Genomic DNA, 24,970 nt, shown 5'->3' on the forward strand with positions numbered 1-24,970 from the left:
TGTTCGAATTGCTGCAAAGAAACCACTACTAAATGACACCAATAAGAAGAAGAGACTTGCTTGGGCCAAGAAACACAAGCAATAGACATTAGACCGGTGGAATCTGTCCTTTGGTCTGATGAGTCCGTGTCTTTTTGAGACACAGTGTAGGTGAACGGATGATCTCTGCATGTGTGGTTTCCACCATGAAGCATGGAGGAGGAGGTGTGATGTGTGGGGGTGCTTTGCTGGTGACACTGTTGGGATTTATTTAGAATTCAAGGCACACTTAACCAGCATTCTGCAGAGATAAGCCATCCCATCTGGTTTGCACTTAGTGGGACTATAATTTGTTTTTCAACAGGATAATGACCCAAAACACACCTCCAGGCTGTGTAAGGGCTATTTGACCAAGAAGGAGAGTGATGGAGTGCTGCATTAGATGACCTGGCCTTCACAATCACCTGACCTCAACCCAATTGAGATGGTTTGGGATGAGTTGGACCGCAGAGTGAAGAAAAAGCAGCCAAGAAGTGCTCAGCAGATGTGGGAACTCCTTCAAGACTGCTGGAAAAGCATTCCTCGTGAAGCTGTTTGAGAGAAAGCCAAGAGTGTGCAAAGCTGTCATCAAGGCAAAGGGTGGCTACTTTGAAGAATCTCAAATATAAAATAGATTTTGATCTGGTTAACACTTTTTTGGTTTCAGATGTGGTTTCAGATTCCAGATGTGTTATTTCATCATTTTGATGTCTTCACTATTATTCTACAATGTAGAAAATAGTAAAAATTGTATTGACAACTGTATTGTCAAATGGTGCAAATGTTATGCCTCTCTTCTCTGGTATATCATTAAGCAATAAGGCACGAATGGTTGTGGTATATGGCCAATATACCACGGCTGTGGGGTGTTCTTATCCACGACGCATCGCGGAGTGGCCAAGGTGCCTTATTGCTATTTTTAACATAACTAGAGTAGTAAAAATACATGTTTTGTCATACCCATGGATGTGGTATATGATCTGATATACCACGACTGTCAGCCAATCAGCATTCAGGGCTCGAACCACCCAGTTTATAATCAATCATGTCTCATACTCAATGTGTCCTTATTTTTCTCCCAAAATAATAGGGATATGTTGTATAGGCCTGCGGTGTTTGGACATCAAGTTTATTTAAAAATTCACAATAGCCATAGGCAAAATTATAATCAATTTATTCCAATAAAATAACAACATTGTAAGCTATGCCATAATGCACAGTGCAGAGGAAACCTCTCACACGATTCTCAATTGCATCAGCATACATATGACAAGCGGTAGAAAACATTAAAACCTGGCAGAGCTCATTACCATTCTTGAGAATAATTCCAATAATAATACAATAACTTAGACTATTTAACTGCCACTCCGTTTTATTATAGTATTTGTAAAGCAAATATATATAATCCTTAGGTGCATATTTTGACGCAGGGTCCCCGTGCGCCATGTGAGCGCTGTAAGCACAGAGGACGGCTCTGTCAGCCCGGGAGCGTGAGAGGAGTGTTCACACTAATAAACACTGCAGCGGCTATGCATGGTCACCGGGCCGGTCCACGTGACAGGGGTGCTGTTACGACCAGGCATGGGGGCCGATCCTCTGCTGTTTTCGTGGGAAAAAATACTTTAGAGTGTAGCATCACTCAGTCATAGGCTACATCAATGTAAACACTTATCAGTGGAGAGGTAGAGAGACATGTGATGGAAGAAGCGCAATATAATCTTGTATTTGTATATCTCCATATTATAGGCCAAGGCTATAGCCTATTCGGAAAAAAAAACTACCTAGCACGAGGCATAACTTTTTATTTTTTAATGTTTCTTTGTAATTCATATGTTATTGTTCAAATGTTATAGTAGGCTATTGCTTTTTTTGCTGTTGAAGTTGGCCTGTCCATGCATGCTTATGAAAATCAGTTTACTAAAAACAGGTGTTTCAACTGAATGTTACTTTACAAACAATAATGGGTGGGACTGACACCCGTTTTCAGTTAGGAAAGTGTACCATCTAGTGGTAAAAGAGCGACATTGATCCACAGTGACACCAACGTAGCAGCCTGTGGTCTCTAGTGTTGAGAGATGTGAACTCATTTATAAGAAAAATAGAAACATGTCATGTTTATCTTCAACGAATCTTCCATCAACATAACTCCCTTACAAGATAGGGCATTTGGGGGCCCAGAATTGTCCTTTCCCCAAATAGAGAAGAGCCCAACATAATATCAAGCAAGCAGATGAAATGCTATAATGCTGTATCCATTCGACAGTACTTAAAAAAATAATAATTGCTTGTGACTGAGCCAGTTGCCAATTGGTTGCACCTAGTCCGCTTGTGAGTAGAGAAATAACAATTTCATCATGGTTGCATGATTGTACAAAAAAATATTAACTACAACAAATAGCAACAATCGTTAAAATTAGGTATGAATATGCATTTGTCTTGGCCTTTTTATCCTTCAGAAATCCTTTGAAGTGCAACCGCTCGCTAATTGACCAATCAGAGGCATGCATACGGGGAACGCATGCGCAATGTCATTATTTTTAAACGACCTGAGAAGGTGGGCATCAAGGCGATAGGTGAGTTCCAATGAGTACAGAGAACATCAAATAGACAGGTGGCCTTTAGTCATAAGTGTCAAGCACAATATGTTATAACGTTCAAGAGAAGAACGTAACTTTGTAAAGCGTTTAAAGTTAAAATGGCGTCAAATGAGACCGGGTTGGTTGAAGGCAAAGTGGCTGTCATTGTTTTGCTCTTTCCTGCGGACCTAAAATGGAGGACTTGGCTAACCAGCTAACGTAGCTAGCCAACTAAGCGACTGCAGCTCATCTGTTAACGTTTGTTATTCTAGGACTGTTTCCCTTGTAACCAAGCAATTGCCAGTCGCTGCATAATGTGTTCTCCAATCACCCGTTTTCTTTCAAACACCGGCTCGGTCAGTTATACACATCATTAGGCAACGTTAGCCGAATAAACTCAACCATTTAATGATTGTATTAGGGTAACGTTAGTTAACTACCTCGTCTGCGAGGCATACACATGTGTTGTTGAGATGCAAGTCAGCTAATCTCCCTGGGTAGCTCGATTTTTGTTATTGTGTCACCTTGTCGGTTCATGTGTCAATATCATACAGATTATTCATGGACGTATAGAAATGTGTGAGGAGAAATTGTAGTTGGTAGCTACCAGAGATTGAGAACACTAACGTCACTAGCAAAGTGGCTTTCTGTTTGGGCTATATCTACTGTAAGAGAAGGTGCTGTGGCCACTTGGTGGCTGATTCCTGTCTGTTTCAACATTTGATTTGAGTTAGTTTATACCTGATAGACACAAGGTTATGTTGAATTAACTGTGTGTCCATCTGACATCCCTCCCTTGTATTTCAGGCTTGCATGGACATCTAGACAGCCCACTGCTGAGGAGAAACGGCATCCACCGTGTGAGATCAAGCTCTTTGTGCCACCAACGCCCCTGTCAGGAGGACACTGGTGGGCGTTGGTTGGCAAGGGTTCTGTTTGTAGGGTTGCCACAACAATGACATCCACTGTGTTCACAAGTGGAGGATATAAGCTGGACACAGTGGGGAAGATTGATTTGGTCAAAGCTCCAGCGGGAGGAACACCTGATTCCTTCAGCGGCCTGAGGAGGGAGCCAAGTGAATATGTCATCGGAGTCCCAAACGTGCTGGGCAGTATCCACAACAGCAGCGGCCAGCAGCTTCAGGGGAAAGCCAAGGTGGTGCCAGGACAGGGACAGGTTACCTGCAGGCCTGGATCTGGACAGAACCTTGGGCTTGGGTCGGGGCAAGAGGAGAACTGGGTGAGCTTTGGAGCCCAAACTCCCCAGGGCAAACCGATGGGAGGCGAAGGCACCACACCAGTCAAGAGCAAGACACTACTAGGACAGACAAACAGCAATATGGGCAAGACGGACCTTGGAGTGCACAACACTATCAAACAGCCCCGGGACGATGTAGTGGGTGGCAGGGAGGTCAGAGGGGCTGCTACGGCAGCAGTCATGGGGGCACAGTCATCAGAACACAGCCCAGACTGCAAAAGAGGGAATATTAGGAAAGGGCCTGGTCACTCCCCTACACAGACCAGCTGCATACGCCAGATCCTCCTCCTCCAACTGGAACTCATTGAACAACAGCAACAGCAGCTCCAGTCCAAGAGTAAGGAGATAGATGACCTTAAAGCTGAGAAGGAAATGGTATGCTAGCAAACACTCCAAACACAAATGTATAACATTTCAATTGTCAAAACTGGTCAGCATATTTTGTGAAAAATTGAATTTTCCAGAATAACCAGCAGCAGGTATTTTCCCTCCAACCTAGGCCAGCTCCACAATGCCACCAGTGGTATTGTGATGTAATAGCAGTGCAGCACTATTATAACATCATTGTTTCTATCAAGTGTGATGTAATTGAAGTTAACTAAATCAGCCTCAAACACATTCAATATCTTTTTGTTGTACTCTTATGGACTGTACATCTCACAAGTGTTGAAGAGAATAGGCTTCCCTTCAAGACAAACTATTTAAATGCCAAATCATAAGGGGTATAAACCTCACTTTAGCCTCATTGACGTGATGTGTTTTTTCACTACTGCAGCTCATGGCACGGATCGAGCGCATGGAGCGCCGTCTGCGGCTAGGTAAGAAGGATGGGTGTGACCAGCACCCCACCCACATCCCTAGCCGGCAACAAGACCAGGCAGCAATGCCAGGGACACCAGAGGGGCAGGGGCTGTCTGAGGGCCGCAGCGGCCATACACCCCGAACGCTGAATTTGGGCAGAGGAGGCAAGGGCCACAAAAGGTAGGGCTCCACATTCAGGTAGAGGTAGCAATGTTTTTTATTATCTTTTTAGACTCCATGATATTACGAACTTCCTAGATGCATACGTGGATATATATGTGTATATGTATGTGTGTGTACTGTAGATGCGTGTAAAAAGCCCTTATTGTCCCTCAGGCAATTCCTCTAAAGGTTATGTTCTTGCCAATAGGCGTTTCCTCTTCCAGGACCCCAGGGCAGCCAAACGACGTGCCCAAGCCAAGGCTTCCCAGTCCCCACACAATGAGGCACTTCTCCCCAAAGAGGAGCCACTGGACGGAGGAGAGTTTTCAGATGGGTCTCCTGGAACCAGCTCGACTGTCACTGAGGAACTGGACTACCTGTCCACCACAGACATGTACCTGTGTCGCTGGCATGTGCCTCCCCCGTCACCAACTTCGCGAGAGCCCTCACCCAAGAAGGAGGAGCCTGTGGCCAGTGAGTGTTACAAATTGTTAGAAAATGGTTGTATTGAAACCAGCGCATAGAACAGCGCATAAGAAGGCTGAGACTTGGGCCTAAGCATGTTGGAATAGGCCACATTATTGCTTTTTGTTGCTGTATCTTTTGGGAAATGTGTGCTAAACAGGATTTGTAACAGTCCATGGGTGGTGGAATGACCTTCTCCCTCTTGTACACAGTTCCCTCATGGAAGGAAAACCTAATGGAGCCCCTAGGAGAGGAGGAGGCATCTGATATCCCTGAGGTGGCTACTTGTCTCGTGCTGTGTGAAGCCCTAGGCTGGTGGAAGTCCAGATTGGACCCCTGGTCAGGAGGTCTAAAGTCAAACTGTTTTCTCTTACAGAATCTGGATGACAATGTCTTCCTGAAGCGCCACTTGAAGCATGAACTGGATGAGAAGAGAAGGAAGAGGTAAGGGAGGGATGGAGTTGTCACTCGGCTTTGTTTGCGTGTCTGACCATCTCTTGCTATGAGTCGGTCTGTTTCTCTGGCATACCGCTTCTGCCTTTCTCCTTATTTTTGTGTGTCCCTTATTTTGACCTTCTGTCGCTGTGTTCTTCCCTCTCCTTCGTTCACCTCCCATAGATGGGACATCCAGCGGATCCGTGAGCAGCGGATGTTCCAGCGACTGCAGCAGCGCATGAACAAGAGGAAGGGTATCCAAGAGAGTGAGCCAGAAGTGTTTTCCTTCTACCCAGAAGCTGAGGATGGTAAGTCCACCTATACACTGAATTGTTAGATACCACTGCACTGTTGGAGCTAGGAATACAAGCATGTCGCTACACCTGCAATAACATCTGGGAAATATGTGTATGTGACCAATTACATTTTATTTTTTTAGATATTGCCAAAAATCAACTATCCTATAAGGAATGTTTGTTGAGATGTAGTCAGTAGAAATACTGAGCAGGGTCTTATACTCATTGCTTATGAAAGTGTTCTTTCTCTCTCCTCAGTGGAGTACCTCATGATCACCCCCCACCTTCCAGTGGTGGTGTTTGGACGACCTCTGCCAAAGCTGTCAAGACGGTGAGTTGAGTCATACGCACTGGTTCTTGAATTACACCAAGCTAAACATCACTTGAATACAATCAGAGTGCTTGCCACTCAACCTAAACCCATGTGTTTCTCTATTCACCATTGAAGGATCTTTGACCTGCCCTGGCTGGATGAGTGGAGCCGCTGTCGAGTCGAGGTGCCCAAAAAGCAGACCCCCCACCGGACCTGCCGCAAATAAATCTGTCCTTTCCACCTGAGTCCAAGAGAGGAGACACCGGCTGGATTGGTGCCAGGCAGGACTCCTCTGTGTAAACGTCTGCCTTGTTATTTGGGAGAGGAACACACACAGGAGGTTGGGGAATTGCATGCCACAATCCCCTAAAATCAAAGGATGCACTGTGCCACAGTTTGGACATGGTTGCTGGACTGCAGAACATATCCTATAGTAGGGCTGGGTTGGAAGAAGATTGAGGGTGGTGTGGACTATCCAGGAAGAGCAGACATGTTTGTCTCCTCTAGATTCCCACTGGGTTCATTTGAGGACAGTTTTCCTCTGTCACTTCACCCCAAAAATCCCCAAGCTAAAGTTGTACAAACTGTTGACGTCATTCACATTGACATGCCAGAATGGCTGACTCCCATCTGTATGTGATTGCTGTTGCATCCTATAGAAAGGACATCTCCTGTTGGAGATAAAAGGGGGAAAAAAACATTGGACATTAGGAGAGTGAGATGGTTTGAAAGCGCTTCAGCAGCACTTATGGTTTGTGTTTCAAACAAGATGTTGAAATTTAAAAAACAAAAATGCTTTATGAACATAACTTGGTTTCTTTTGAATTGTGTCTGCCTGATTTGATAAGTGCAGGATATAAAATGACCTTGAAAGCACTGGAACATAATGGGAATTGGAAGAATTAGGTATGAGTGAAAGTGAATCTTTATCACTATCAATAATATTGTCTCTTGTTAATAATTCATATTCATTCAACCTCTGAGATTTCAGGAGATTTATCATTTTGTTCACAGATGTCTTCATAATCATTTTTTATCATTTCAAAATGCTTCAACCTATTAACGACACTTGCTAATTGAAAAGATAACTTGGCAGAAAGATTGAAATGCCTTGATTGAAAAAAGATCGAGTAGGCTGGGGCGGAATTGCGTAACTAACATTCACCCACAATTCCTGGCATTCTTCCGGTTTCCTTTATCTGATTCCTAAGATGGCGGACCGGCGACGTCGAAGGAGGCGCGCATCACAGGACAGCGAGGAGGACGATGAATCTGGTTCGGGATCAGAAAGTGGAAAGTCCCTTTCTCCAACGATAAAGCCCCGAGTACGGGACCCTGAACCAGTAGAGGCACCAGCTGTTCGTGTGGTGCCGGAAAACGATGCTGAATCCGAGTGTGTGAGTCTTACTCCCGAGACGCGAAGCCGATCAATTAATAGTACTTGATTAGTTGGATAACTAGCTAACTCGGCTAACGTTAGCGTGCTCGCTACTAATTCATGGCTGGGTCAACAAGTCACCTGGCTATGGGAATGGAACGGTGTCGGGCGGATAGTTGTCCGGTGTTTTCAGGCCAAGTCATATCCCCATGTTTTGAGTTTGCCACGTCCAGCTAATGTTTCTTATAAATCAACAAACTAGCTCATGTTCGGCCGGGAACCGTCTGCAGCGCTAAACCGTAAACTAACGTTGGAACAGCGAACTTTGTTTTGTAATTTTAGCTTAGAATGTTTAACCATTCGGTAACGCGTTACCAGCGTGGTATCTATAGGGAAGTGTTTAATTTAGCTAAATAACGTTACTGTACTATCAGTGTTTGTATTTAAGCTCTTGCCAACTACTGTACTAGCTAGTAGTAGCTATGCTAATGTTAAATCCAAAGGGAGCTTTGATATTGTTGAGTTATTCCACCACTGACTGTGAAAATGTGACCATAATTAACGTCGTTAACTAGTTACGATATTTACCTCCACCAATCACGCATCATTTTGAAGTCATTTTCTTGTCCAGTAATTAGTAAAGAACTTGACTTCACCCTCTTGTTTTGAATGGCCACCACTACGCCAAAGCTTGTTGATATTTATCGAAATCCCTAGTGATGTGAGGAATCCATGTTTGGCACAATGAATGGTGGTTTGATTATATTTTTATTTGACTTGGACAGTGCACATTAATCAACGTTTCAGTGAAAGTGCACTTTTTAGTCAGCCAGCTAATTTTCAACTGCAGTCCCAGGGCAGGTTATTAAAAACAACAATACAGACAATGAACAGTGAGCACTTGCAGAGCAACAGGACAAGCAACACGTAGCACGCAGACTGAGCAATAGCACAAAAAGCAACAAAATACATCAAAGCAACAGTTTCCACACCTCACAAGCTATAGCATGGAAAGTGGCAATATACAACTAAGGTTTATGTTCACAAGTTTGATTGGCCTTTAGCCATGTTTTCATGTTTTGTTGAGGTGCGATAGGTAGGGCAGTTGTGTCTGGTGGCAGTGTGTTCCAGACATGGGAAGCTCTCACAGAGAACAGGTTGATTTCATGAGCTCATGCTTTCTGAGGATGTAACAGTGATGATGGCTATTGGGTGTCCTATCAAGCACTTTGAAAGCCTGTTTGTAGATGGACTGAATGGGTTTTAATGTTGTACAACAAGCTTGGGCCCAACTAATCAAGTAGTATGTTAAGATGTGTATCATAGATTTGACTTACAGTTTTGCTACCTCCTAGTCAAACAATTTCGTATAAATCAGAAATTAGCAAGGTTGAATTTGTTTTTTGAGGCACCCTTTTCACCTGCTCTTTACGAGAGGTTGGACTCAAGTATGATGCCACGGTACTTAAAATCCGATACCACCTGACATAGACATCTGGCTCAGGATCATCAGTTGCCCTCTTTGAGAAGAACATGCAGACTGTTATATTTTTTTAAAGACTTTGAGATGAAAACATGAGCCACTTTGTAACCTGGACCATTACAGTAGTGAGTTCTTGTGCAGCTTGTTTGCTCTTTGCATGCACCTATATCACTATAATTTGCATACATTTAAACTTCAGACTCAGCACAGACAGAAGACAGGCTGAACAGTACTGATCCTTGGGGCACGCCCACCTCATAGCTGATAGTGGTCGATTGCTCACTCTGACACACTGGGTTCTGCCTTTTCAAAGTATGAGCTCATCCATCTCAAGGTGTCAGGGGAGAAGTTAAAACTTGGGACAGTTGTGATGAGAACCTCATGGTTAAGTGTCAATCTTTCCTTAGGTCTAGAAATATAGCCCCAACAATGCCCCCTTTGTCCATCTTGGACTTCACATTTTCCAGAAGAAAGCAGTTGGCCCTTTGTGTGGTGTGTTTTGCTCTGAAGTCAAACTGAATGGAGTGTAATGTGAAGGGGCTGTTGAGGTTGGCAATCAGTTGCTCTGCTACACACTTGTCAGCAACCTTCGACACCACAGGTACTTTACTAATGGGCCTGTTACTCACTTCAGCAGGGTCACCTGATTTAAAGATGGATGTTATTATGGCCAACTTCCAGACCCTTGGAAACACCCCATGACCAATAGATGTGTTGGTGACCTTGGCAATGGGGCCAATGAGTGACTCAAACTTTTTTTTTAATCAACATAATTGGTGAAGCAAAGGGAAATTCTAAATTGATCTGGGAGAATCTAAAAAAGTTAACAGGGAAAGACCACAATGACACTGCAAAAAGACTAGACATCTATGTGAAAGACTAGACATCTAAGTGAATGACAGGAGCAACAGCCTTCAATTTCTCCTTTTTTTAGTGTCAAGGTACTGACTCAAAACCTCTCTTCTGGTTTCTTGGGCTCAGCACAAGTGAAGGACACTCAACCTGTCTTCATCATAAGGGAGGTTTCTGAGTCAGAGGTGAACAAGGTGATTAGCTCACTAAAGCCAAATATGTGTTTGGGCTGGGCTCTAGCTTCCACAAAAACTACAAGGATCCTTGGCCTGTGATTTCTTTCGTCGCCTTATTTCTCAACATGGTAAACCTGTGTCTTGTCATGCTCTCGTCGTTTCATCAGTTTCCCAATTGCTCCATTTAGCCAAGGAAGGGTGCTCTTTTGGCCAGGTTTGGATTAGATTTTGTTTAGGAAACCATTTATTGTAGTCAGTCTGGGTTGTGGATAGAAAAACCTGTCCGCTTCCACATCTGTGTAGAGTTGGTATCATGTTTGCCTGTCAGTGGTGTGTAGACTACATACGGTTGCTATTTGTTGTCGGTTCAGTCGCATTGTTTGACTAGTGTTATCCTTTCTTAACAGGAAAGTGAAGATGGTGTAGGAGAAGGTGAGTCAGTGTTTGTTGATGCAATCCAATGGCCTATCTATCTAGAATGATGCACGCATCTGAGGCATTTCCCACAGTTGATGTTTATTTTTGCAGCTGTCCTTTCTGACTATGAAAGCGCAGATCCTGAGGAGAATGGCTCCCATTCAGAGGTAAGTTGCCACTGCTGAACAGTTATGCTTTTAGGGTAAAATTTGAATGTAATTCTTTAAAAAATTGCATGGGCAAAATAGTATGACTAACCAGGTTGTTTGAATTTCAGTAATGCAGGCTTCATGAGCCTACCACAAGGTTCCTCATTCTCCCAACAGAATATCCCAACAAATAGATTGGAAATATCATGTTTCTAACTTCCAAAGTATTTGTGAAAATTGTTTTGTGTATCACCATGAAATGAGAGTCCCTCCAGGATTTTTCTATTCTATTTTTCTAAAAAGGGGGGCTTTTTTTTTGTTTGTTTGTTAAATCAACAATTCTTAGTATATTATTTAAGGGCTTACAAATTTGACCAATCCTGCACTATTACCTCATAAAACAGTCAAATTATCGCATACAACTGACCGATCACCACACTTAGAAAGGGCTCACAATTTTAATTCCACTGCACATTTACTGCATAATATTGTTCAATTAAGCACACATCACAAGCTTTTCCCTCGTCAGTGCATTTTTGTAACAAATTTGACAATCATTGCATATTGCCATGCAAAATGTCAGAATTGCCGCAGCGAAATCCTGGAGGGACTGAAGAGATGAGCAGGTTTCAACCATTGATACAGGTACCGGTATTTCGGGAACACAGACCTTCTGCATTGTAGCAGCCCCTATTTTCAGGATACAGAAAAATAAAAACATTTACAATTGATGTACTCCTGCGTTGCAATGCCTATGATGGTACTGGAATCCTCTTAATGAGGTCTTAACTGTGGTTCTGATGTGAAGCTTAATTTGTCCACTATGCATGGACGGTTTTGACTGCAATAAGTAGGACTCCAAGGATATTTGCGTTGAGCTCTCTGACAGTATCTTGATAATGATACACATGGAGCAAACTAACAAGTCTTGTGTTTTCTCTCTCAGGGAGGTGAGGAGGAGGAAGAGGTCCCTCCACCGGCTGCTGGGCCCAAACCCACTCCTGCTTCTGACACCCCTGCTGCAGAGGGGGAGCTGCAGGAAGGAGGGGGAAAGGATGAGGAGGGTGAAAAAAGTATGAGGAAAGAAGTGAAGTGTGAAGACAAAGGCAACCTGGCAGGGGAGCGTCAAAGTGGGGATGGACAGGTAAGATGGTTAATTGAAAAGAAAATGGGTGTTGAGGAATCACATACAAATATAGGCCTCTTGGTCAATCATTTTGAGTAATTCTACTCTTGTGTGACTAGGAAAGCACAGAAGACTCTGAGAATAAAGGCGCTAAACCAGGCCAGAAGCTGGATGATGACCAGGATCGTAATAACCCAGCCTATATCCCCCGTAAGGGAATGTTCTTTGAGCACGACGTCAGAGGAAATGCACAGGAGGAGGAACGGTAAGGGGGAGCGTTTACCCTTTTTATCCATTAAATGCTTTTCGTTCAACTGGAACTAGCCAAACGTGACAAACAACCACACAGAAAGGGGGAATAACTCCTACTAATCAGGGATGCAAACTAGTCACCTTTCGATGAATTTCGCCGTTTTGAATCCAGAATAGGTGACCTATGTGATTCGTGTAGATCCGATGAGAAAAGTTTGGGGATAGAGGCGGAGGCTTTGGATCACTACTGGCTGTAAGCAAACGAGTGATGGGTGTTTGGAGCTATACTGGCTGTATCCCAGGCTCAGCCTATCGTTCACAAAACAGAATGCAAGCACGCGACTGAAAAGAGACAACCAATGGGCGAGTTACAGCATCAGCGCATGCTCTGGAAAGACGGCGGAAGAGTGGAAAGGCAGCTTACGCGTCTCCTGAACGATAACGAGGAGGTAGGTAAAAGAAGCCTGACCACGGTGGTGATGAAGCTTATGTACTGAGCTGTAACCTGAAAACAGCCGGCAATTGGAAAGTTTGAGGTGAGAAAGGGTTGGAACAAGTATTGTTAGCATTAAGTAGCTTGCTAGCTGGGGGGGGTGTGATTTCATTTGTTACAAAGTGAACGTTATTTTTGCACACTGAGCCTGTTGCACCTGATTGATGTCATCTATAGTGGCCACTATAATAGAGCAAACACGGAATTCTTGTTTGTGTCATGCATTCTACTTAAAATATTTTAAAAATCCCCATGTGTAATATTTAATGTGTGTGTGTGTGTGTGGTCAAAAGTGTTCTATTATGAAGGCTGTCATGGCAGTGTATTGTTTTTTTCTCAAGACTTGAGTGTAATTTGCTGTAAAGTCTAGGCAACCAGTAACATTGGCTTGCTTTCTTTACATTTTTTAGCTTTGAGTTAGGTTCACATGAACCACTTATTTTACACTCAGACTGATAATGTAGATCATATTCTTTGTTGTTTAATTAGTTAAAACCTGCATTTCCCCCTAGCAGGGATTTTTTTTGCATGTTTCAGTGCAACAACAAAAAAGTCACCTTTTTGGGCCCTCACCAGTTTGTATCCCTGAGTAATAGATGGGTGTTGTTTCATTGGTAAACCTGTTTATTGATATATTTGTGGCTTCTTTCCTGTCCTCCAGGCCTAAGGGTCGTAACAGGAAGCTGTGGAAGGATGAGGGTCGCTGGGAACACGACAGGTTCAGGGAGGAGGAGCAGGCGCCCAAGTCACGTGAGGAGCTGGTTGCGATCTATGGCTATGACATCCGCAACGGAGGTGTCTCCAATGAGCGGTCCTATAGACAGCGCAAGCCCAGGTACTACTAACCCTTCAACTCTATTGACCCAGTGTTCAAATCCCCATGTCCCTGACAGCCTGTAACACTAACCACCAGTACCGTCTATCGTGCCAATTTATATTAACAGGCACAATGTCATCCCCTTACAATGTCATCTTGCGAAAAACCACAATGGTTAAGTACAGGGGTGGCAATAATGTTGGCATGAGGGTCACGTTGAGGTAAAAATAGATAGTGAAGAGATTTTTGCAGGACAGAAAAGGGAAAATTCTTTGAAAATATATAGCCCCCCATTTATAATTTCTACATACTTTCTACATACTATCTCTTTTTAGATGTTAAAAAAAACATAATCTGGCCCACGTACCATAGTTTGCCCATTGCTGGTCTACTTGCGGCTTGTCCTCACACTAGCCGCCTCCTCCCCCTGCAGACACAGCACCTCTCCAGTCCGGGACAAGCGCTGGCAGGACGGAGACTGGGAGAGGCCTGTCCATACCTCCTGGCAGCAAGGAGGGAACCCCAACAGCCGTAGCGCCCCCCCAGCCGTGACCCTGCAGCATTCTGGTCCTCCCCCCTCAGCAGCCCCAAACACCCAGCGCAGCAACAACCCCCCCAGGCCCTCCTCCCACCCCCCACCCCGGGGCTTCCAGGGCAACCGCCCTCCCCAGGCCCACCACAGGAATGACCGAAACCAGGAGTCCCAACGGCCAGGCCCCAAGGCCCACCCCGCCGAGCCCCTCCAGACCCGGAGTTTACCGCCCATGGACGGGGAACAAGGCCCCAGGGGCCGGGGGAACAGAGGGGCCCATACAGAGCGCAGCCCTTCGGTCGTGGTGGAAGAGGTCCGCAGCGAGGAGGATGACGAGCGCAACACAACTACAGTGACAACATCACAGTCCGTGTACTACAATCGTCACTACAGTGGCAAGGGAGATCGCGAAAGGGACTCTGCGCCACCGCCACGACGACAGGAGCAGCAGCGAGGGGGATCTGCTCCTCCGGCAGACAACCAGGTTACCCGCGATGCCTCCCCGGCTCCAGAGCGCCCCGTGGAGAAGAAGTCGTATTCCCTAGCCAGGAGAACTCGCACCCGGGCCACTGAGCTGGGCAAGCAGGCCTCTCTTGAGGAGCCTGCCTCCACCGTCTCTTCCTCGGCCCTGAAGAGTGAGCCGTGGCATGGCTCCGGTCAGAGTCAGGGGGACGCTGGAGACAGCAGCCAAGGGACAGTACTCACAGGGTTGGACCAGGACCTGACCAGACTCAGCCTGGCCGGACCGAACTGGCCCCAGAACCCATCTTCGTATCTACGCACTGAGATGAGGGGTGAGCCTTCTCTTTTGTTCTCTCCTTTCTCGCTCGCTCTACCTTTTTTATTTTTTTTATTTGGAGTATTATGACACACACCCTCTCAGAGCTCCAGCCGTACTGTCACCAGCAGCTCAGTCACCACTGCACCAGCAGCCCAGGTGAAGCTAAGCAGCAGCTCCCTGGTGCAGCACTGAGTTGGTTGGTCGTCAGTCGCTGACCGTTCAGTGTGGCTGGTTGACATAATGAGGCCATTGCAGTCAGTGTGGAGCAATGTGGGCAGACAGTAGTGTGGGAATGGAAGTCTCTCTCTCCTAAGCCTTTCACGTAGTCTGGAGCCTGGGAGGTTTTTATCATGCAATACATCGGAAATAAAATGTACTTTTGGCACCCAAGATTTAAAGTGCCTCAAGTACACATTTTGTCAGGACAGAAACCCTAGTTAGAACTACACATTGGTAGCTGTTTTGACATGAAGCTTATACGATGTAACGTGTTCCTCACTGTAACTAACTAAACAGCAGGAGTTGATCAGTTAGTTGGATTTGTTTTGCTTGCGTGTTGTCGAACCTTTTCTCGTCTCGTTGCAGGCATCCCTAACTCTATACACATGGGTGGAGCACCTCCACAATACAGTAATATAGAAGAGCTGGTGAGTAGGCCTGCTTGTGTTATGTACCAAGATGAGTTTGTCATTTTTATGTTGCCTTCAAGGGGAAATCTGGCATTTTTTTACCTGACATTTTGAGTGGTTCGGTTAGCTCTCATCCTCTTTCTCTCCATCTCAGGGAGCTGGTAACCGGGCAAAGCGGTACTCGTCCCAGCGCCAGAGGCCAAGCCCGGAGCCCGCTCCTCCTATGCACATAGGGGTCATGGAGGGCCACTACTATGAGCCCAGTGAGTCAGTGCCACACACTACCACCAGAAGGCAGGGCACAACTGAAAACACACACTAGCCGGTGTCTTTGTCCATAGGCTCAGAGCCAGGCTCTGGTAGAATCAGTACTAAACTACAACATGTTTTAGCTGCATTAAAAAGCTGTTTTAAAATGTTTAAACTGTTTTGAGAGGTTAGTTAGAATGGTAGGGTATCTATGGAGCTGTCATAAATACGCAGCTTATTTTGTTATAGTTTGTTATAGTTTAACACATGATTACCTGATTGCCACATCAGATACTTTTGTATATATAGTGTATGTGGACACCTCTTCAAATGAGTGGATATGGCTTTTACAGCCACTCCCGTTGCTGACCGGTATTACATTGAGCACATAACCATGCAATCGCCATAGACAAACGTCAGTAGACTGGCCTTACTGAAGAGCTCAGGGACTTTCAACGTGGCACCATCATAACGATGCCACCTTTCCAACAAGTCAGTTCGTCAAATTTCTGCCCTGCTAGAGCTGCTCCGGTCAACTGTAAGTGCTGTTATTGTGATGTGGAAATGTCTAGGAGCAACAACGGCTCAGGCGTGAAGCGGTAGGCCACACAAGAATGGGACCGCCGAGTGCTGAAGCGGGTAAAAATCATCAGTCCTCGGTTGCGTTCACTCACTACCGAGTTCCAAACTGCCCTCTGGAAGCAACGTCAGCACAAGGACTGTTCGTCGGGAGCTTCATGAAAGATCTAAGATCACCATGTGCAATGCCAAGCGTCGCCTGGAGTGGCGTAAAGCTCGCCGCCATTGCACCAGTGGAAACGCATTGTCTGGAGAAATGTCCGACAGGCGAATCTCGGTTTGGCAGATGCCAGAAGAAAGTTACCTGCCCCAATGCATGAATATGGTCTGGAGCTGTTTATCATGGTTCGGACTTGGCCCCTTAGTTCCAGTGAAGGGATAACTTAATGCTACAGCATAACTTACATTCTAGAATATTCTGTGCTTCCAACTTTGTGGCAACAGTTTGGGGAAGGACCTTTCCTGTTTCAGCATGACAATGCCCCTGTGCACAAAGTGAGATCTGTATAGAAATGTTTTTTGTTTTGAGATCGGTGTGGAAGACCTTGACTTGCCTGCACAGAACCTTGCCCTCAATCCCATCGGAACACCTTTGGGATGAATTAGAAAGCCAACTGCGAGCCAGGCCTAATCGCCCAACATCTGTGCCTGACCTCACTAATGCTCTTGTGGCTGAATGGAAGCAAGTCCCCGCAGCAATGTTCCAACATCCAGTGGTAAGCCTTCCCTGGAGAGTAGAGGCTGTCATAGCAGCAAAGGGGGACCATCTCCATATTAATGCCTATGATTTAGGAATGTTTGAAAAGCAGGTGTCCACATACTTTTGGTTTGGTCGTGGCGTTGTAGAATAATATACTGTAGAGTGTAAACGCGAGTGTAAATGCTATATTGTCTCCTCCTGCAGTGTCTTACCAAGGACCAATCTATTCCCACGGTGACAGCCCCGCCCCCCTCCCACCCCAGGGCATTCTGGTCCAGCCTGAGATGCACCTCCCCCACCCAGGACACCCAGGTTAGTGTCTGTCAACTTGCTGCCAGGGAAATACATGGTGTGGGTAGCAGTTACCCCTCAACTAAGATGACATATGAACTTGGCCTGGAGTCTTCGCTGGCAAAAAAACAAAAACAATGACAAGCTTTCTTGAACATCAGTTACATCTGCATAATCACCATGCAAGTGAAGACATGTTCAATCAACTTGGTAATAGTATTCCTTAAATTCTCTTAACTCTCAAATAAATTGTTATTCTTACTGGATTAATGAAGAAAAATAACTACTTTGTATAGTGCTTTTCAACAAGTGTTTCACGTCATAAAAAGTTGACTCAAGTGCCTCTAGACTAGGGATGTGAAAAATGTACAATTTGTCTTTAACCTTTTTTTTTAACGATAAGAGAAAAAACAAACATAAAATGACATGACGTGAATTCACAATGCAGATATGGTTATTCATATGACCACGAGGGGGCAATGGCGCTCAATCCACCCCAGTCATGGCTGCCAGACGGCGCTCACCTTACTGCTGTACCCCACCCACTCAGCAATGATGGTAGGCTCTCTCCTGTGTGCCTCTTCTCCATGCTCGGTGGTCAGCACATGGGACTTAATGTCCCGCTTCTCATCAATGTGATGGCTCGTGGCAATGATGTATGACCGCGTGTTCAGATTGCAGAGCAATCATTGTACAATTTCACTTTCCGGGGCTTCAGTTTTTCTTGTAGTCTGGTTCTAGATATACCATCAAGGCATTGAGGCCGACATCCTCTACCATTGACAATGGCTGCATATTAACTGCAATAGTTTCTGTAATCAGCTCTGTTATTTTCTCCATCCCTTATCGCACTTCTTTTCTTGTGAAGATCCTGTCTTTTGTTGGGGTCCTGTGCTGCTGCCAGCAATGTTTCAAGTCTCGCGGTGCCTCCCTTTCAGATAGTTGAGCATTGTACCTGTACTGCCATTGTAGCTCAATTCCACTTTGCAAAGTTTGCATTTCACTACCTAATTTAACCTCTAATTATTGCCGTACGGGACTTTGCTGCTGTCGCTTCCCTGTCTCACTCTTGACATTTTCCCAACTGTTAGCAATGATGATGTGCGGCGGCACGCTTTATATTTGTGGCAAATAATTTCGAAAGATTCATATCTCCTAACGTTACAGCATTGTTGCGTTAGGTATGTTTATTTTTTCCCATTTATGATGACTGGTGACCTTTTTTAATGGTAGTTGTGATAACTAACTGCACTGTGATTTTTAATTGTGTCTGGGGGGGGCTGTTTTTTGGTGAAGGATTTTTTTCAAAATGTTCACAATTTCATTTAAATGGCCACTTCTACTCCTGACCAGAAATGCCGGTATGGTATTGGCTACTGTATGGGTCTGTCTGGTCACACCCATGAACCCCTCCTGTCTCCCCTCAGGTCTACACCCCCACCAGTCGAGCGGCCCCATGCCCAACCCGGCTCTCTACGCTGCTCCCCCGGTCTCCATGTCCCCTGGACAGCCCCCTCCACAGCAGCTGTTGGCCCCGCCATTCTACCCTCCGCCAGGTGTCATGACCTTTGGGAACACCAACTACCCCTACCCGGCAGGCGCCACCCTGCCCCCCATGTACAACCCCCCGGTGAGACCTCTGCCCTCGACACTATTAGCTACCATATCTGCATGTCAAATGTTGCTATATATTCTACCCAGTGCAACATTATTGTTGCAATATTCTGTCAGCTCTGCAATTCTTGGCAAATTTATAAGGGGTGTTCGACTCTACCGTTAACATTTAGGAATGTGTAGCACATGCTACAAACATACTGGTGTTTACACTCCTGCATAAACCGTTTAACCTCCCCTCAGGCCCAGTCACAGGTGTACGGCCAGTCGCAGGTGTACGGTGGGGTGACGTACTACGACCCGATGCAGCAGCAAGCCCAGCCCAAACCCTCGCCTCCCCGGCGTTCCTCCCAGCCCGTCACCGTTAAACCTCCCCCACCAGAGGTAGGGTACGGCCCGGAGTGAGCCCCAAACCCCAGCGACCCAACAACTGGCAAGTCTTCAGTCTCTCGCCCAATCAAACGCCAAGACTTAGACCTGCCTCAGTCCTAACTGGATGAGCCGGTGTGAGAGTAGGACAAAAGGGAAGGTTATGTTCTTTTAAAATGTCGGTAATGTTGAAAGTCTGTTTTGTTGGGTGGGTGAGGAGTACGGAATAGGTCTGTGTAGCTGTAGGTCACACTATCCCGTAGCCATAAATGTGTCTGTGTTCCTCTCATTAATTTTTTAAAAACGTAGGCTACATGTCTAAATCAAATGGTGTTTTTGCCTTGGACACGTGTGAAGGCCAGTGGCTCTGAGTCGGAGGAAAGCAGCTGAATGTGTGTTTAGATCTCTGCTCTCCAGTTCGTTATGACAGACAAGCTCCTCTTATCCCCTAGAGCTCCTCCTAAAACTGCCTTCAAACTGATGTCTCTTTTTGAAATTTGAGTGGACACACACACACTCTACAGAGACATGATTCAAAATCCCAGCAGAGATGTGCTTTGGTGCAGAGGTAACCAGCAAACAAACGAATGCCCAACACCTAGCTGTGTGAAAATCTCAAGACTTTTCCAATGAGCTCAATTGTAATTGCTGGACCATGCGTTCATGTCTCTCTCGCCTCCGTCTTCCTGCCTAATCCAAAGCTTGTGCGACAGAACAGTTGCGCTGATTTGTCCCGTTTTTGCTATTTTTCCCGTCTCTCCAGGACCGGAGTGGGAAGGCCAGCCAGGAGGTCAGATCCTAGCTCGACGTTCCGAATGACAACGCCAGTCGGAAGAGGGCGAGGGACAGGGAGACTGGGTCTGCAATAGAGGACCAGCACCACCTGTGGAGTGGATGATGAATAGAGTTTTTATCTGCCTTGTGTTCAGGTGCACCATTGGTCGGTCGCCCGCAATGCTGAAGGTTTTTTGCTGTTTTAGTTCACCTACCAGTGTTTTGCCTCTGAGTGGAGTGCTGTTTTAAAAACCCATTAAAATGTAACCATGTAAAACCGTTAAAGAAAGCCCTTGGTAACAACTCCTCTTTAAACATTACTTGACACCGATGACGACATTTCGTAGAATTTCGTTCCTTCTAACAATCTGTCATGCAACTGTAGGTATATTCATGCAAAAAAATGTAAGCTCGAACAAATGTTTAGGACTGGGTTAAATGTGTCATGTGAGTATTATGGAGAGTTATAACTGGGATAGGTAGTCATTTTATGTGGGCTAGCTAGAGCTGTGTTCGTCCCACCCATCAGACAGATTCTACTCCAGTGTTTCCGGAACCCTCCATAGCTAAAAAAAAATGTTTTTACATTTACACCCCCCTACGTATTTATTTGGATAGTGAAGCAAAACTTTTAAATGTCTCTACTCCAGCGTTTTGAATTTGAGATCAATGTTTCATACGAGGCGGCAGTACAGAATGTCGTCCTTCTGTTTAATTTAAGGTTCTTTTAATAAATATTTGTTCCTTTTTTTAGAAATGAAAGCACTATGTATCTAGTCCAATCAAATGAAATATTTGAATCTCATCTAAATGCTGGAGTAGAGACAAATGATACAATTTTGCTTCACCGTCCAAATAAATACGTGGAGGTGTGTCTCATTTCATCTCACAACGGCATCGTAGGTCTTAGTTTTTATTTTACGATTTTAAGTCTCGTTAACGCACTTTCTTTTTTAGATGAAGAATAAATCCTATATACAAATGGTGCTAACCTATAGCTAGTACCCTAGAATTTCAACAACTTGTTCTTTTCCATTTCTCTGGATACCTTCCACATTGTACTGTTTTTTTTTGTTGTTTAAACGTATTACTGTATTACCAGAGAACCATTTAACTTTGCCTGAAACTGATGTACTTGACAGTGCTACTGCTTGGTGATAGCTTTCTCTAATGTGTGTATATAGATAAATGTATATTAAAGCCTGTGGCTTAAATTTGTATAAATACTACCACCTTGTTATCAAATGAATACTGTCACAATGAACAAAAGTCTGCAGGGATGTCCAGTCTTTTCTGTATACATGGTTATGGATGGATAAAAAATTAATTTTAAAACGTCTGGCTTTTGACATTTTAAAAGGTGGTTTGGCGGTTTGCTTTTTCCTTGTTTCCTCAGAATCCTTTTTGTAAAAGTAGAGTGACTGGTGTGGCCACTCTACCACTAAACTGGATCTGATTGGTCTGTTTTCCACTAATTGGTCTTTTGACCAATCACATCAGATATTTTTCAGATCTGATTGGTCAAAAGACTTTGAATAGAAGTCTAAAAGCAACCTAACAAACCTACAATACCTGCATGTTACACATACATAGATAGGATTGTGAAAATAATTCAGTTGGTGCTGGTGGCTGCAAGCTGTTATAGTAAGTCTGCCTGGAAAAGGGCAGGTTATTGATGTATCTTTAAATTGGCTTTATCTTTTCTTAAACTACTGACTCAGTATAAACTGAATTGAGTTGTATTAAGTTATTTGTTTATAAATGGCTGGTAATGTTATTTTAAATATTTTATTTTCTCTGCCTTAAGAATAAATTGGTTTGAAATGTTTAATTTTAAATAAAGGTTACATTTTAAATGACTAGACCTGCCAACACGGCTTGTTTCATAGATGTTTGAATATAAAATGTTTCTTTGTGGAGCTAATTTTGTTTAGACAGCGGAATATTAAACAAAGTATAGGATAATGATTGTCGTGTGGTTGATTTGAAGTTAATTCAATGGCTGACTGCATGGTACTGCGTTTCTCATGTAGGCCTATTAAACATTTAAATCATTCACAATTCACAAGTCATTTACCAGACACTCTTATCCAGAGAAACTTACAGTATCCAGTGTGTACGTTTTCATATTTGTCCCCCGTGGGAGTCAAACCCACAACATTGGTGTTGCAAACACCATGCTCCACCAATGGCCATACGGGACTACCTATCTACAAACTGATGGCCACAATTCTACAAGTCAGAATACTCAATGATACAATTTGCCCTTTCCAGTTGACCCTTAAGTTAACATGACTTGAGTCCAGCCATCGCATGAAAATTAAATTAGTTGCATTTCACTTTTGTATTATAATGGGGCCATTGATGGATGGTAAAAATGGCCCATTTATAATGGCTGGGGCCTGTACTGAGACTGAAAGGCCTCTTGCTGTGGAGCTACAGAGATGAGTGACAGCTTGATGGCAAGAGACAATGGGTCAATTTTGATTCTTCAAGTGGAAAATATGGTTTGTGTTTCAAAAACGAGGTGAACACAATTGATTCAAATCTGAATAAGAGGACAAGGCATTGCTGTATTTGCATACTTAACTATAGCCCTTGTTTGGTTAGCTACGTTGTACAGGATAGGCTACAAAGGAAATGCACTTGCCTGCCATCTCTTTGCCAGGGTCCCTCTGTCTGTCTCTATGCCAATCTTGTGCTGACATTACCACTACGGTGGAATCTCACTTTCTGCCATGTAGCAAATTACAATGTTTCTGTCATGACATTTTCTGGAGAATGTAGGTATACAGAGTACACTTTGAAAATAGCCACAGCGGCATTATCTACTTACAAATGTGGTATCTCGCTTCATACAAGCATGGATGAGAATAGTGTATCCACTTAAATGTATTTGTAGTGCTTTCCACAGTCATTTGTCACAGACTACCATTTATTACAAAAGCCAGGTGTAAAAACTCTCACAGAGCATACTGAAGGTGACATTTGGCATTGAGATGAAACACTTGTGGAAGAAACATTGAGAGGAACCAGACCATATGAAAGATTTCAAGTAAAGCTGAGCGTTAAGGGAGCCTACTGGTCTGGTGTAAGAGGAGTGCGGGTGGGAGGAGCTGAGGGAAGCCTAGGGGTACTCAAGCTTCTACATCAATAATTGTGTATGAATGAGGTCAAAACTCTGAATATTGCACAGCCAGGGGGCTAAAAGCTGAACTAATTCAAACTCCCTAGACCGCTGTGGAGGTTTACTTTGATCTTGGCCCATGGTATAATATGTATGTTTTAGCTGAGAGTTTCAGAGTTAAGCCACTGTTAAAATTCAACCATTCTTTCTGTGAAGGTTAGGATTGTGGAGACATTATGACCAAAAACATTTTTATTGGTAGCCTACAATAACTAATAGGTCCATTTGAGCCACATTCCACCAGAATTCAGGTGTTGGAGGACAAGCAAAGCTAATATAGGATGTGTATTCCTCTTCCCCCCCCAAAAAGGGGTGGTTTGCTTCTTCTGTTTAGTGAACTTTGCTCTCGATACACTCATCCCTTTGAGCACAAATCTACTGGAGGTAAATTAGAGAGGAGAGAGAGGCATTGAATATTCATTGAGGTGAGACTCTCACTTCATTGTTCCAGACTCTCATCACTTTCCATACAGAATTTTCACCATCAACAGTGTTGGGGAATAGTGAACTACATGTAGTTCGACTAGTAATTGAACTCCATTTTGCAGTGGCTTTGTGGTTCAAATAAATTCAAATCTAGGTAGTGTTTTCAGTAGTTAATGACTATTTTGCCATGTAGAGGTGTAGCTAACTACTGGAACTTCCCACTATTTTTTTGCAATAAAATAAAATATGTGTGAAATAGGCAAGAATTTCCTTTCATTATCAGACCTGACAAATTTTTACTTGAAAAAGTGTTGTTTTTTAATAGGCCAAATATGCACATTCTGTTAACATCTGACCCCAGAGTGATTTGTTCTTGCAATTTGTAGTCTATGGCATTTCAGATTTAGATATATATATATATTTTATCACAAAGTAGTTTGGATGTAGTGAACTACTTTTTCAAAGTATATCATAGTTCGCAGCAGCTAATGGGGCTCCTGATACATACTAAACACTAAAACTATATTTTTCTTAAGGGACGTTTTAGTGTAGCTTAACTTCTTTCAGTGTGAAGTAATTAGTAGCTTGGTAAACTATGTTTTCAGAGTAGCTTCCCCAACACGGAGCACCAATCACCCTCCTTGTGAATATTTACAGTGGGGCAAAAAAGTATTTAGTCAGCCACCAATTGTGCAAGATCTCCCACTTAAAATGATGAGAGAGGCCTGTAATTTTCATCATAGGTACACTTCAACTATGACAGACAAAATGAGAAAATAAAATCTGGAAAATCACATTGTAGGATTTTTAATGAATTTATTTGCAAATTATGGTGGAAAATAAGTATTTGGTCAAAACAAAAGTTTATCTCAATACTTTGTTATATACCCTTTGTCATTGCCAACAGAGGTCAGACGTTTTCTGTAAGTATTCACAAGGTTTTCACACACTGTTGCTGGTATTTTGGCCCATTCCTCCATGCAGATCTCCACTAGAGCAATGATGTTTTGGGGCTGTTGCTGGGCAACACGGACTTTCAACTCCCTCCAAAGATTTTCTATGGGGTTGAGATCTGGAGACTGGCTCGGCCACTCCAGGACCTTGAAATGCTTCTTACGAAGCCACTCCTTCGTTGCCCGGGCGGTGTGTTTGGGATCATTGTCATGCTGAAAGACCCAGCCACGTTTCATCTTCAATGCCCTTGCTGATGGAAGGAGGTTTTCACTCAAAATCTCACGATACATGGCCCCATTCATTCTTTCTTTTACACAGATCAGTCGTCCTGGTCCCTTTGCAGAAAAACAGCCCCAAAGCATGATGTTTCCACCCCCATGCTTCACAGTAGGTATGGCGTTCTTTGGATGCAACTCAG

General features: G+C 44.1%; 2 protein-coding genes across 7 annotated transcripts; both read left to right on the forward strand.

The window, feature by feature from the left end:
• Positions 1 to 2,476: 2,476 nt before the first annotated feature.
• Positions 2,477 to 7,133, forward strand: LOC118365209 (male-specific lethal 1-like 1). 3 transcript variants are annotated; one of them, XM_035747222.1, is made up of 9 exons: positions 2,477 to 2,591; positions 3,402 to 4,227; positions 4,628 to 4,833; positions 5,024 to 5,289; positions 5,493 to 5,557; positions 5,657 to 5,724; positions 5,899 to 6,023; positions 6,270 to 6,342; positions 6,460 to 7,133. In XM_035747222.1, the coding sequence occupies exons 2-9, from the start codon at positions 3,550 to 3,552 to the stop codon at positions 6,548 to 6,550; spliced, it is 1,572 nt and encodes a 523-aa protein (XP_035603115.1). In that variant the 5' UTR covers positions 2,477 to 2,591; positions 3,402 to 3,549; the 3' UTR covers positions 6,551 to 7,133. The 3 variants fall into 3 exon arrangements, with proteins under 3 accessions (XP_035603115.1, XP_035603114.1, XP_035603116.1); XM_035747221.1 differs by lacking the exon at positions 2,477 to 2,591 and adding an exon at positions 2,699 to 2,733; XM_035747223.2 differs by lacking the exon at positions 2,477 to 2,591 and adding an exon at positions 2,750 to 2,950.
• Positions 6,939 to 21,844, forward strand: LOC118365208 (protein CASC3-like). 4 transcript variants are annotated; one of them, XM_035747219.2, is made up of 14 exons: positions 6,939 to 7,075; positions 7,536 to 7,721; positions 10,621 to 10,645; positions 10,742 to 10,797; positions 11,726 to 11,923; positions 12,025 to 12,170; positions 13,312 to 13,485; positions 13,901 to 14,793; positions 15,366 to 15,427; positions 15,564 to 15,672; positions 17,142 to 17,249; positions 18,656 to 18,858; positions 19,086 to 19,275; positions 19,975 to 21,844. In XM_035747219.2, the coding sequence occupies exons 1-13, from the start codon at positions 7,073 to 7,075 to the stop codon at positions 19,245 to 19,247; spliced, it is 2,325 nt and encodes a 774-aa protein (XP_035603112.1). In that variant the 5' UTR covers positions 6,939 to 7,072; the 3' UTR covers positions 19,248 to 19,275; positions 19,975 to 21,844. The 4 variants fall into 4 exon arrangements, with proteins under 4 accessions (XP_035603112.1, XP_035603109.1, XP_035603111.1 ...); XM_035747216.2 differs by having other exon boundaries at positions 19,086 to 19,226; XM_035747218.2 differs by lacking the exon at positions 6,939 to 7,075 and having other exon boundaries at positions 7,458 to 7,721; positions 19,086 to 19,226.
• Positions 21,845 to 24,970: the final 3,126 nt, after the last annotated feature.

Source organism: Oncorhynchus keta, chromosome 32 (genome assembly GCF_023373465.1).
Source record: "Oncorhynchus keta strain PuntledgeMale-10-30-2019 chromosome 32, Oket_V2, whole genome shotgun sequence".
NCBI classification, from domain to species: domain Eukaryota; kingdom Metazoa; phylum Chordata; class Actinopteri; order Salmoniformes; family Salmonidae; genus Oncorhynchus; species Oncorhynchus keta.

Coding starts and splice junctions, on each gene's coding strand:
- LOC118365209 (XM_035747221.1), top strand. CDS start 2,714: ATGGCGTCAAATGAGACCGG. Junction 2,734..3,401: donor ATGGCGTCAAATGAGACCGG/GTTGGTTGAAGG, acceptor CTTGTATTTCAG/GCTTGCATGGACATCTAGAC. Junction 5,725..5,898: donor GATGAGAAGAGAAGGAAGAG/GTAAGGGAGGGA, acceptor CACCTCCCATAG/ATGGGACATCCAGCGGATCC.
- LOC118365208 (XM_035747216.2), top strand. Junction 12,171..13,311: donor AATGCACAGGAGGAGGAACG/GTAAGGGGGAGC, acceptor CCTGTCCTCCAG/GCCTAAGGGTCGTAACAGGA. Junction 15,673..17,141: donor GGGCCACTACTATGAGCCCA/GTGAGTCAGTGC, acceptor CTCCTCCTGCAG/TGTCTTACCAAGGACCAATC.